General features: G+C 32.0%; 2 protein-coding genes across 2 annotated transcripts; one reads left to right on the top strand and one right to left on the bottom strand.

Moving 5' to 3' along the window:
- Nucleotides 1-7,547: 7,547 nt before the first annotated feature.
- LOC140834404 (aquaporin TIP4-1) lies at nt 7,548-9,418 on the top strand. Its single transcript, XM_073199260.1, has 3 exons — nt 7,548-7,782; nt 8,097-8,338; nt 8,881-9,418. The coding sequence occupies exons 1-3, from the start codon at nt 7,653-7,655 to the stop codon at nt 9,253-9,255; spliced, it is 747 nt and encodes a 248-aa protein (XP_073055361.1). The 5' UTR covers nt 7,548-7,652; the 3' UTR covers nt 9,256-9,418.
- Nucleotides 9,145-12,235, bottom strand: LOC140834403 (protein JINGUBANG-like). The gene is made up of 2 exons (XM_073199259.1): nt 10,819-12,235; nt 9,145-9,950 (listed from the first exon to the last, which is right to left on the bottom strand). Exons 1-2 carry the CDS (start codon nt 12,233-12,235, stop codon nt 9,940-9,942), a joined length of 1,428 nt encoding a protein of 475 aa, XP_073055360.1. The 3' UTR covers nt 9,145-9,939.
- Between the last annotated feature and the right edge of the window lie 441 nt (nt 12,236-12,676).

The following is a 12,676-nucleotide window of genomic DNA, read 5'->3' as shown; positions in this document are numbered from 1 at the left end:
AGTTATTTATTTCTTTCTCTATCGTTTCACATGATCTCTCTCATATCTTCTCTCCTCTCATCTATCTATATCACTCTCACAAATTTTTGAAATGTATTTCTATATATATTTTCATCTTTCTTTTTCAATATTTTTTCGTTTTTTGACATATTGTTCATTTAATAATTTTTTATTTTGATATCATAAGAAATTTTAAATTTTGAATTTTAGAATTGATTTTGTGATTTTTAATTTATAATTTATAGAAATTAATGTAATATTCAATATTAATAAATGATTATCCAAAAAAATATCGCTTAAAATTCTTAATATTTGAATAGTCTCGCAACAACCATTATTTTTTAAATTCTTTTTAGCATTTTCAATTAATATGTAGGTTATGATATTTTTATACAAAATTATATCCACACAATTTTAAATAATATTCTTTTCACATATATATTATCAATTCATAAACAAGGTTACAGATTAATCAATTGATTTATTTTAAAAAATTTACAAATATGCATACAAACCCACATATATATATATGTAAGGATTAAATGATTTAACTTTTAAATAATTAAATTTATTTATTAATATAAATATTGAAAAACTATTTCAAACTGAATATATTATATATGTCAATTAATTATTGGTTCAAATATATTAATAAAAAAATACTATGTTATAATTAAGTAGAAAATTTATAAAATTCAAAAAAAAAAAATCACAAAAATCTTGCAAAAAAGTTTACATGAATCCACATAAATCTATTTATAAATATGTGAGAATAAGTAAAAGTCATTAAAAATCTATCAAATCCATAAAAGTCTATCGTTTGAAAAAAGTCATTAAAAATCATCAAAATTCTGAATTGAATAAACCTCATTAAGATTCCGCTTTTACTACAAAAATATTGTTTAGAATTTACTGAAAAATATGATATATATATATATATATATATATATGTATGTATGTATGTATGTAGTTTTATCTTATTAAAAATAATATTTTTTTTGCCTATATATGTAACGATATTTAATTACAATTTCATTATATTAAATTAGAGACATTGTTAAAAGTGTTTGATGTATTTTAAATTTTGAAATACAATTCGTTGTTTGAAAAATTAGTACAGTATTTGAAGAATAGATCATGTAGTGTTTATATCAATTTTTCATGATATTAAGCATGACTTAATTAATTAGGTATTTTATAGCATGCATAAAATTAATGTCTTTGATTATGGAGTCTGATGGGGTGAGATTTTGATTTAAGTGTTTTCTAAAATTTCCTTCCGTCCGAAAAAATGATTCATTGAAATAATGAGTTATCATTTATATTGACACGTTTGAGGTCACCAAATGTTTGAGTTCTTCTGTTCAATCATTTTTCTTCTTGTTATAGAATATAGATAGTTTGAAAAATGACTCTGATCAAACATTTTTTTAATTATGACATTTTTTCAAAAAATTTGCAAAATGACATTCAAAAAACATACATTGAAATACAAAGACTAAACAAATGGTAAACATTTATAATGTTTCAACGAAATAATGAAACATTTTATGTCAAACACCATTACTTCCACATAAATGTTTAAATTATTTACCATATCTTTTTTGATGCATAAATTACCACAACATTTGAATTTTTCTATCGCGTTACAACTATTATTATAGAAACAATATTTAACACATAAATTAATTATATGACATGCACATCCAAAATAAAATAATTCATCATTTAACTTCGGTTTGAAAATAGTAATTAATTGTATTATCACAACATTATTGTTTGATGTATTAGCTAATGTGACGGATATAATTTTATTCTCAATATGATAACATCTACAAGTATATATGATATATCTAGCAATTGTGTAATTACTTTCAAAGCTAAAATTCTTTTCTGTAAACTCCAAGTATCATCAATCTCATGACATGATAAGATTTATTTTTAACATTAGTCCAAATATAATTTGTAAAACTAGCTCTGCATTTAATTTTCAAAAGATGATGAACTAATGATTTTTTTTTATAGAGTAGATCTCATGTGAGACCGTCTCACGAAGCTTAATCTGTAAGATGGGTCAACCCTACAGATATTCACAATAAAAAGTAATACTCTTAATATAAAAAGTAATACTTTTTCATTGATGACCCAAATAAGATATCTGTATCACAAATACAACCCGTGAGACCGTCTCACACAAGTTTTTGTCTTTTTTATATTCCTTATAAGTTTCAAGACAATATTTCCTAAATGTATATCTAAAAAAATTAAGAAAATATGGTTAGATAGTGGTGGTAAATGTGATAAAACCATCATGCTCACAAATAAGAAAATGTTATTGACATCTTACCACAAATCTACTAAGAGTCATATGATAAATTTCAACGGTTATTAAAAACTTTGATACAGTTCTAAGAATTAGCTGTTGTTGAATTGGTTATCTATCATGTGGTTACAAAGTTTGATCATCAGAATTATATTTTTTAATCAATTATTTTTTTAATGTTCAAAAATGCTTCATTATGCTTTGATACAGTTTTTTTTTTAATATAGATTTTGAATTTAGCCCAAATTATGCTTCATTATGCACGGTTAGGTGCTCTAATATCGACCGTGACGACTGTCCCAATCGAAACAATTGCATCTCAATGCCCCCTTAGTCGTCGGCCAAATGTTCTTCATTGTCTTGGCCATAGAATCTTCACCATCATAATTATCGAAGTTCAAACTTCCTTCAAACTATGGAATTATGTTAATATTAACAATACTTTTATGAGCACCACGACCACTACGACTTGAAGAAGATACCATCGTAAAAGATAGTTGACGATTTTTAATAGGCAAAAGAAATAATTAAATTTGGAGAGGCAGTTGAATTGAATAATTAAGTAAACTTTATAAAATTTGAAAGAGTTGGTAGCATTTTGATTTTAGAAATAAGATAATTGAAGGTGAGAGAATGATAGAACTTGTAACAACTAATAAATGGACGTCTATTTATAATAAAAAAAAATCGACCCATATACAAATAAAATAAATCAAAGATTGGCCCCCAAAATGGGGGTATTTAATTTTTTAACCCCGGTCAACTATTTTTTTATGAAAATGATCCCCTCAAGTATAATTCAAATACATATGAGAATGTCATTTTCTTAAAAAAGAGTTGACCGAAATTATTTAACCAATTTCTCCAAATGGGGTCAGTATGCCATTCTTGCAATTTGTAATTAGAGCTGTTGGACTCTGCAACTGATACATAGGGCAATGACTAATTTTCTTTTTATTTGTTTAAATACTTAGTCGAATCGGTCCGGTCCAGAACCAAACCAATTCCTTTTTTTTAAGCAAAACCAGTCCAAACCACTTTCTACGTGGTTTGAGATGGTTTCGGTTTCAGTTTTACAAAAACATGTTTTGAACTAGTTTTTAACGGGACAGTTCAACGGTTTTGGTTTTGGTTTTGGTTCTGGTTCTGGTTCTGGTTCTGGTCCTGTTGCATGATGAACCGCCCGTTGAGCATGCTATTCATTATCAATTAATAATAATGAAATCTCGTGCATGGATCAAGATATTTAATAAGTTGGACTATTTTTACGTTTTGGTCTTAATACTCTGCTCGTGCATCAAGTGTGTAGATATGAATGATATTAATTACCATCAAAAGAGATGCTGGATAATTAAAGTACACAAGTTTATGCAAATTAGATCGACTTTAATGCACATATATACTTGCATACTAATACCTTGATCATATAGTTGAGGTTTGTTAAGTATTTTTTTGGGGCTAATTTATCAACACATCCCACAAAAAAAATATAAAAAGTAAAAAACATCTTATGTAAAATTAATAACATTATAGACTCCGTGTTTTTAAAAATTAGACATAAACGCTTACATCTTCGTTAAAATTAAAGCTGATTTGTAACAGTTCAATTTTTTTTTAAATCGTACATAAGTTTAATTACCACGTTTCGATAGTTATTTCAACAAAGACAATTATTACAACTCAACACCAGCAACTAACAAATGTCGTTTTTTTAAAAAAAGAAGCTAAAGGCATATACATAAATACATAAATACATACATATATGTATGTATGTATGTATGTATGTATATGTTTGGTATTAAATATTCAGTTTATGAAGTGGAAAGCATATGGTTTAGCACATTTTAGGCAGATGGAACAACTGGGAGTTGACAAAGAAATGGATCGTGGGAATGACTAGGATTTTTGAAATTATAGGATACAAATTATTTAATTAAAAGCCCATACACCATAATCATCAATATTTTAACATAAATATATATTTAATAAATCCGTAGAAAGGGGAATGATAGATACATCGTTTGCATCATAATTAAGTGGAACAATAGGCAAGAATCCTTTTACTTTGGAAAATCACGTTGGTGGAATGATCGATCAGATGGATTTAAATCTACCAATAATTCAGTAAGAGCCGTGGCTATGCATCTTGAGTGGGTCTCATGTGAGACTGTCTCACATATCATAATCTGTGAGACGAGTCAACCCAACCCATATTCACAATAAAAAAATAATACTCTTAGCATAAAAAGTAATACTTTTTAATGGGTGACCCAAATAAAAGATCTGTCTCACAAATACGACCCGTTAGACCGTCTCACACAAGATTTTGCCATTCATCTTTGTGTCAAATTGTAATTAGTGTTATTTATTTCCATTCGTAGATATGAGACATAAAGTGTTGAGAAGATGATTTTGTGCTGCAGCGAATAAATTTCACCCGATATAATTGTGATCTTTGGATTGGCGTATGTGCCCACACCGAAGAACGGTGGTGGGCATACCATTTTCAACTAAAGCAATGGCTCCGACGACAAGTAACTAGAATGATTGAAACAAACACAAGAGGGACAACTAAATCCTATTTTTATATGGAAGGGCTGTACCTTTTGTCCGTGAATTATTAGGGTTGTCACAATCCAATTTGGACTGAAGCGAAAATCATCCAAAATTTAAAATCATTCCAAGAAATATCTCATCAAACGATTTCATATATTCATATCCGCAAAATAAATTGATCTGATTCATATTTACAATGAGAAATAATATTTTTGTCGTAAAAATCAATATTTTTTCATAAACATGACCTAGTTTGTGATCGTCTCACAAAAATAACGTGTATTGAAAAGCTGAGGAAGATAATGTTTATCTTATCCCTAGCTAGAACCTATTATATATTAGCAAAGATAACTTTAATAATGAAATGATATGAAAACTACGGCAACCAAAAATTTAAGCTGGACCAGTTAATTTATTCATATTAATTCAATCAAACTTGGAAAAAGTAGTATCGGAATATAGGGTTGGTACTGCTGGGCGTCGTCATCAAGTTATGTACGATAAGTCAAAAGTACTGGCAATTAATGGTAATATACAATCAAATTTTTTTATATCTAAACTTATTGTGCATCGTTGAAGGAAGAGAAAGTATTTCAAGAACAAATTACGAAAAAAATGTGTATATTAGATTACTCGTTTGTCGTTTTATCATAAAATTATAATTAATAATAATATTGTAATTCAAATATTTTAAATCATACAAACATTCAAATAATATGTTTTGATTACTCTATTTAATATAGATAATTATTGCATATCAATGTGTCTAGATACATAGATCATCTATGTCGTATTTTCTTAAGATAAGTTAACTAGACATAATATATAATTAAAATATTTTTTTTTTTAAAAAAAGAAAATGTAACGACACTTGAACTGGTTCGTATTATATTCAAAGGCATGCATTTTAACGTAATGATTCCGTATTCAACTATTTAAAATTGAGGTACGTCCAACAAAATAAAATTATGAATTAATAGGCCATTTAATTAATTTAAAGTCAATGGTTGGACGCTGTATTGCTCGACTGCCATGTTGTCATAAAAAAGAAAAAAAATTGAATATTCAAAATTAATCTATTCTAATTAATGTCAACTAGACCATCGAAACATAACGAATAATTTTTAAAAGTCACATATGATAATATATTATAATATTTTTCCCGAATGAGACCGAACATATTTATTATTTAAAAGAGTAATGCAATTAAAATATTGTACAACGATATTTACAACAATTAAATCGTGAGATTTTATTATTATATCGTGTTATTTGACATTGAATTTATCATGAGATGTTGATAAATGAAATTTTTGTATTGATTTTTTTGTGTTGTAAAAATTGTTGTACAAATTTGATTGTATATGTAGCATTACTCTATATAAAAACAACTCAGACTTTTTTGTTGTTTGTGGTTTATAAAATAAATGAACTTTTTTTATTTCAATTATTAGGAATCGACCATTCACGATTAAAAGAGATTAAATTTCAGCAGAAACGAAATTATTCAACATTAATATCTTCTCTAATTTTTGTACACCATTGAAAATGCTGGGCCATTTCAATGATTCGCCATCATTAAATCCACCACGGTTTCTATTTTTTCAAGCACAGCATGGACTACTAATCAGAATTTTCAAAATGAGCCAGTGTTTCTCAGTCCCGCCACACAGGTGGGTTGAGCTGGGTTGCCAATTTCCTAACCCGTTTTACTCCACCAAATGACGAGTTGTGGTGGGTTACGGGCTAACCTACCCAATTGGTGTATTGTCCGTCTTTTTCAACCCACCCAAATGACGGGTTGCGGGTTGACCCGTTCCCGTGGTCGGTTTTGACAACTCTATTACAAATGTCTGTGTTTTTTCGTGTGTGTGTTTTTTTGTGAAGAAAGAAAAATATTAATTGGGTATTCAAAATATGAAAGTATCTCTCTGACTTTCTTCAATTCTCCTTTGATGAAATCAGAAAACAGTCGAGAATAATTTACTCAATGATGCGTGTCTATGCATTTACATATGTATGTCTATATATTAAAATACATACATCTCTTGATTTGATTTTAGTTTTTTGTGAACATACATTTCTTGAAAGTTACTTGTGCTATATTGGACTTTTATGTGCCCTTTCTTCCTATAATATATAATATATATAGCACCTAATTTTCCAGTGAGCAATGATGATACGATTTTGGTGACATTTTATTACATATGTTTGACGAAAATGATTTATGGTTACTTGTATATTATTACAATCCATATAAATATTACAAAAGATCAATGAATTTTTATAGCATCTGAGAAACACCTTAGTTAGAAATATCGACGATTTATAGTGTATTAAAATTTCAAAATTGAAATGAGATGTAATACTGGACTGCACACTTTCGAAATAAGGCAAAAATTTGTGTGTGACGGTCTCACATATCATATTTTGTGAGACAGATATTTTATTTGGGTTATCCATGAAAAATTATTACTTTTTATTCTGAATATCGATAGGGTTGAAACGTCTTACATATATATAAAGATTCGTGAGACCATTTCATAAGAGATATAGTCTAGAAACAAATGATGGCCCCATGACATGAATCTCTCCAAGTTGACGGATGGATGCTTATTCATTTATATTTCAGTAGACACCACCTTCTCCCATATAAAAGATTCCTAGCTTATTTTGTCCTATAAATACCAGCATCAAATACTCGGGAAAACCAAGAAATTTAGTGTACTAAAACATTTAAATTAAATTTCTTAATATTACAACATTTGCGAAAATGGCCCGGAAGATAGCTTTAGGCAGTGGCGGGGAGATCTTCAAAGCAGACTGCCTCCAAGCCCTCATCGTTGAGTTCATTTGCACTTTCCTCTTCGTTTTCGTCGGTGTCGGCTCCTCCATGGCCGTCGGTAATTACTCATCGTCAAAATCTTTTATTTCTTCATATTTTATATATTATAATCTGGAGATAAAATCAAATCAGAACATATAACTTATATGAATTATCTTTTGAGTCCATTAATATAGTCATTTTAAAATTTAATCTCCACATCGAAGCAACTAGCTTGCATTACTTTTAGCATTGGAAAACTGGTTTAAATTTTTTGTCAATTATTATTTAATTTCGAGTTCCCTTGGTTTTCAGGTTTCATATAATATTGATAAAATAATAGTATAACTAATACTCATGGACTGCTATTTTTCAACTTTAACTGTTTACCAGCTAAGCTGAATGGAGATCCGCTGGTTGGGCTGTTCTTTGTGGCAATGGCACATGCTCTGGTGGTGGGGGTGATGATCTCCGCCGGTCTCCGCATCTCCGGCGGACATCTCAACCCAGCCGTCACCATCGGGCTTTGCGCCGGCGGCCACATCACCATAATTAGATCGATCTTCTACTGGATCGATCAGTTATTAGCGTCTGTGGCAGCTTGTGCTTTGCTCAATTATCTCACTGGAGGACTGGTAAGTTTAAATAATCGGTATCTTTAATTTTTACTTTCCATCTCCTTGTTCATGGTATATGCGTTGATAACAAAAATTATCAACATATAACGTTAAAAATCACGTCCCCATCGTATCAGTTCGAGATTCAATTATAACACGTAATCGAAATAATCATGAAAAAGAATAGTTTGAGCTTTAAAAAGTGGTTTAGTAGGGCAACACGATGCTTTCAATAATACATTCTTGCGGGGGTTTGTTTGTACATGAACAGGTAATATGCTGACTTATTTAGTGGCCATATTACATCTTCCACGCATGCGCAACACTTCTTTAATCTGAATCGGTCTTAATCAATCAAATCTAAATCGTCCCCATATTTTTTTGTGACAAAACTTTAATAAATGACAAAATAATTCAATAATCAAATCTAATTTGACCACCCCACTTGTGAACAGGGAAGATGTCTAGAACTCAGATAATAGAAATAAAAACTAAACTACCCCATATGTAATATGTATATTTTTCAAGATAATATAAAATAAACTTTGACGAACTTGCAGACGACACCAATTCATTCGCTAGCAAGTGGAGTGGGGTTCTTGCAAGGTGTAATAATGGAGATTATTTTGACATTTTCCCTGCTATTCACCGTGTATGCTACCTTGGTGGACCCCAAGAAGGGGAGCCTTGATGGGCTGGGTTCATTTCTAACTGGTCTTGTCGTTGGGGCAAACATTATGGCCGGCGGACCGTTCTCTGGGGCCTCTATGAACCCTGCTAGATCTTTCGGGCCGGCCTTGATTAGCGGAGATTGGACAGATCACTGGGTTTATTGGGTTGGGCCGCTGATTGGAGGTGGGCTCGCCGGTTACATATACGAGAACTTCTTCATTTGTAAATCCCATGTTCCATTGTCGGTGGATGATGACTTCTGATAATCTGGTGTGTTGATTATGGACCAACTTAGTGAGTCCAAATTGAAATGATAAGCAATTTACTTTTCAAGTTTTCTGCCTTATGTATGGATATTTATGTTAATGAAGTGCCGTGTATTTATTTATCCAAGCTTAATCAGCGAAGACATTAAGGTTTAAGCCATTAATTACTATGGAATTTTAGGTGTTATGTTGCAATTATACACACAAATATACCATTCTCATTAATGGATTATAACAACAACAAAATCTCAAATTTGGAATGAGATCTAGGGTTTAAAACACAATATTAACAACTCCCCCAACTCAAAAAAGACCCAAAAAAAGAAAAGTAAAAACTTGTGTGAGACGGTCTCATGGGTCGTATTTGTGAGACATATATTTTATTTGGGTCATCCATGAAAAAATATTACTTTTTATTGTGAATATGAGTATGGTTGACCTGTCTAACATATTAGGATCTGTTAGACGGGTCTCATATGAGACTCACTAAAAAAAAAAAGAAAAGAAAAGATTCTCACTCTATATATATAGAGACACACACCACACACGCATCATGTTTCTATATCTTATAGTATAAAGGTCCTATGCGTTTTGAATAGTCCTCCCCTCGTGTCTAATAATTATTCAGCCTCGTCTTTCTGAGAACTTCGAGACAGCTCTGATCAAACCAAATCTTTCCATTCAAGCGCAATCTTGATTGTTGAGCAAAAGCCAAAGCTCATTCCATGGGGTATTTATCAAATTTCAGAGACGCAGGAAAATAGAGCAACCAATTCTCACACCCAAAACCAAAAATGAATGCATGGAAGAAATTTAATATCTACAACCACCATATACAGCTAGATACTATCTAATACACAAATCTCTCGATAATATATTGCATCTACCCTGACCTAATGCGCCGTTAAAGAAGTAGCTTTCCGCATTCAATATTTGTTTTAATGAGACAACGATGGGAGCAATCATGCCGTTCTCATTCGAGTATGCACGGGCTATCTGATCATCTGAAGGTTTAAATTTTTTTTTTTTGGAGATGCAAAAATTTTTTTGTTGAGATTCTATAATAAGAATATCATCGAATCAAACGATATAATTGATATATGAAAATATATTTGATCTATGCTTAAATCTGTATAAACAAAATTATAAACACTATGACCACTGAACATATATATACATGAAGATAATCTTTTCAGATACCGTTAACATTCACACGTCACAATCTTAAGCACATGATCCAAGAAATTGCATCTGTACTAGTGTTGTAGATCTCAAACATGGTCTCAAAATATCTTTTCATAAAATTACATTATAGGCTTAAATATATATATCCTTGAAAGCTGAAAACGAAAATAATAATATAATAAGCTGTGAAAAGAATGAAACACGTTAATTTTTTGCTTGCCACTAATTAAGTGTACATATTTAAATCTCGTTATCTATAACAACAGCCATTTTGATGACTAAATAACGTGTGTGGACCAATAAATTTAACAAAGATTCATCAAAAAATTTAAATTACATAAAATTAAATTAAGATCTAACGAAAAGGGTGATTACCTTGTAGCTTCTTTTCCATTACCCAAGAAGGAGACAAGACAGGATTCATTTCAAACGACTCTACGACATTCTTTGGATCCATAGGCTCTACCATCAGGTCCTGTGTGCATTGATCTTTTTCTTCAGGCAAAATCTTGATCCTCCAGACCTTGAATGTTTGATCCAATCCAGCGCTGTACAACAAGAAACCCATCACCATGACTTTTTCTATTTCCAGAGACACCGCCAAGCACTTGACTGGCCCCCTATGTGCATCCAGAACCGCCAGGCATTCATGGAAACAGCTTCCTTCTTCCCTTCTCCAGACTCTGATTGTGGTGTCCTCTGAACCACTGAACACTAATTTCTCTTTCGCGACCAAACACAGAACTGAGAATCTATGGCCTTGCAGGAACCCTCCATGGTTGAATCTTCCGGACGTTTTTTCCTTCTCCCAGAAGTTGATGAATCCGTCCGAAGAACCTGAGTAAAGGAAGCATGAGCTCGGTGATATGCTTAAAGCCAGTGCGTTGATAGGGGATGGCTGGAATTTCAACGTCATTGTTAGAGTATGCGAGCTCTGTCCATACACTCGCCGCCATATTTTAACAGAGCCATCGGAGGAACAGCTGAAGACGCATCCGTCGTCTTGCTTGACTACAATTGAGTTTATAAAATCTTCGTGTGCTGTAAAAGAATCGACACAGAGATTGTCAGAAATTCTCCATGCTTTGATCGTTCTATCTAGTGAACCCGTGTACAAAACCCCTTCTGCGTGGTTATAGGCCATGCAAGAAATGCGATCCTTGTGCTTATGGTTGCTCGATTTGTTGAAGAAAAGAAATAAACCCCTTTTTGGCAGGGTGGCGATCTTCTTCGCCTGAAAATTTTCTGAAACGGACGTTGTATTCCAGACACGAACCCTATCATCTTTATGCGAAGTGAAGAGTGTGTTTCCATGAGCTAAAATGGCACGAATCTCGCCATAACTTGCTTCTAAGTATCCCCTCTCCATGCAGTCCGGCTGTCTCCATGCTCGTATGCGGCGGCTCTCCGAGCCTGTGAAGACTAAACCCCTGGCGGATGCAATGGAGAAAATGGTGCCTTCTTGGCGGTGAAGGGTGGCGATGCAGTGGTAGAGGAGCGAGGGGGACGGAGTTTGGTGAGGGGAGAGTGTCCAGGGGGATTCGGGGCTTGGGGGAGGTAGAATTGAGTACATATTTGCGGCGTGCGGGGGGGATCTGGATGGGCTGAAGAGGAGATTATCGTGGTGGTGCTCGTAATCGTTAGGGCGGGAATCGACGGAGAGGCGAGGCGGGGATTGCATTGTTGCTGTTATGTGTTCTTCTTCTGCGGAAAAGTAATTGCTCAGAGTAGAGCTTCTCCGGTAACGGGACTCCATAGTATGAGGTCGGGGAATATTACAACTGTTTTTCATTATTTATAATAGGAGGATATGTACATTTCCAATATTCCAAATATAATTAAAAATATTCGAAATAAAAAGTAATTCTCTAAGAAAATTAAAGTTGGCAATCATGTGATAAAAGTAAATTATTACCAATTTTACAATCAGCTCTATCTACCTCCAGTATAAAATTCAAATCATCTTAATTTCTTTAATGACAAAAATTTGTGTGATACGGTCTCACTAGTCGTATTTTTGCGACATATATCTTATTTGAGTCATCCATGAAAAAATATTATTTTTTATGCTAAGAATATTACTTTTTATTGTGAATATCGGTAGGGCTGACCCGTCTCACAAATAAAAATTTATAAGACCGTCGTACAACATACAAGAGACCTACTCTTCTTTAATTTATACTTGAAAATTAAGAAATGGGTAATAAAACCTGATGATTTCATAAATCGTTAT

The sequence above is a fragment of the Primulina eburnea genome, chromosome 6, assembly GCF_022965805.1.
Source record: "Primulina eburnea isolate SZY01 chromosome 6, ASM2296580v1, whole genome shotgun sequence".
NCBI lineage: Eukaryota > Viridiplantae > Streptophyta > Magnoliopsida > Lamiales > Gesneriaceae > Primulina > Primulina eburnea.
Note: the sequence above shows the minus strand (reverse complement) of the source record. Positions and strands in the feature narration are given on the sequence as shown.

Excerpts from the sequence above, each read along its gene's own strand:
- LOC140834403 (XM_073199259.1), bottom strand. The coding sequence starts at position 12,235 with ATGAAAAACAGTTGTAATATTCCCCGACCTCATACTATGGAGTCCCGT.
- LOC140834404 (XM_073199260.1), top strand. The coding sequence starts at position 7,653 with ATGGCCCGGAAGATAGCTTTAGGCAGTGGCGGGGAGATCTTCAAAGCA. Across the intron at positions 7,783-8,096 it reads CGGCTCCTCCATGGCCGTCG|CTAAGCTGAATGGAGATCCG; the intron begins GTAATTACTCAT and ends ACTGTTTACCAG. Across the intron at positions 8,339-8,880 it reads ATTATCTCACTGGAGGACTG|ACGACACCAATTCATTCGCT; the intron begins GTAAGTTTAAAT and ends ACGAACTTGCAG.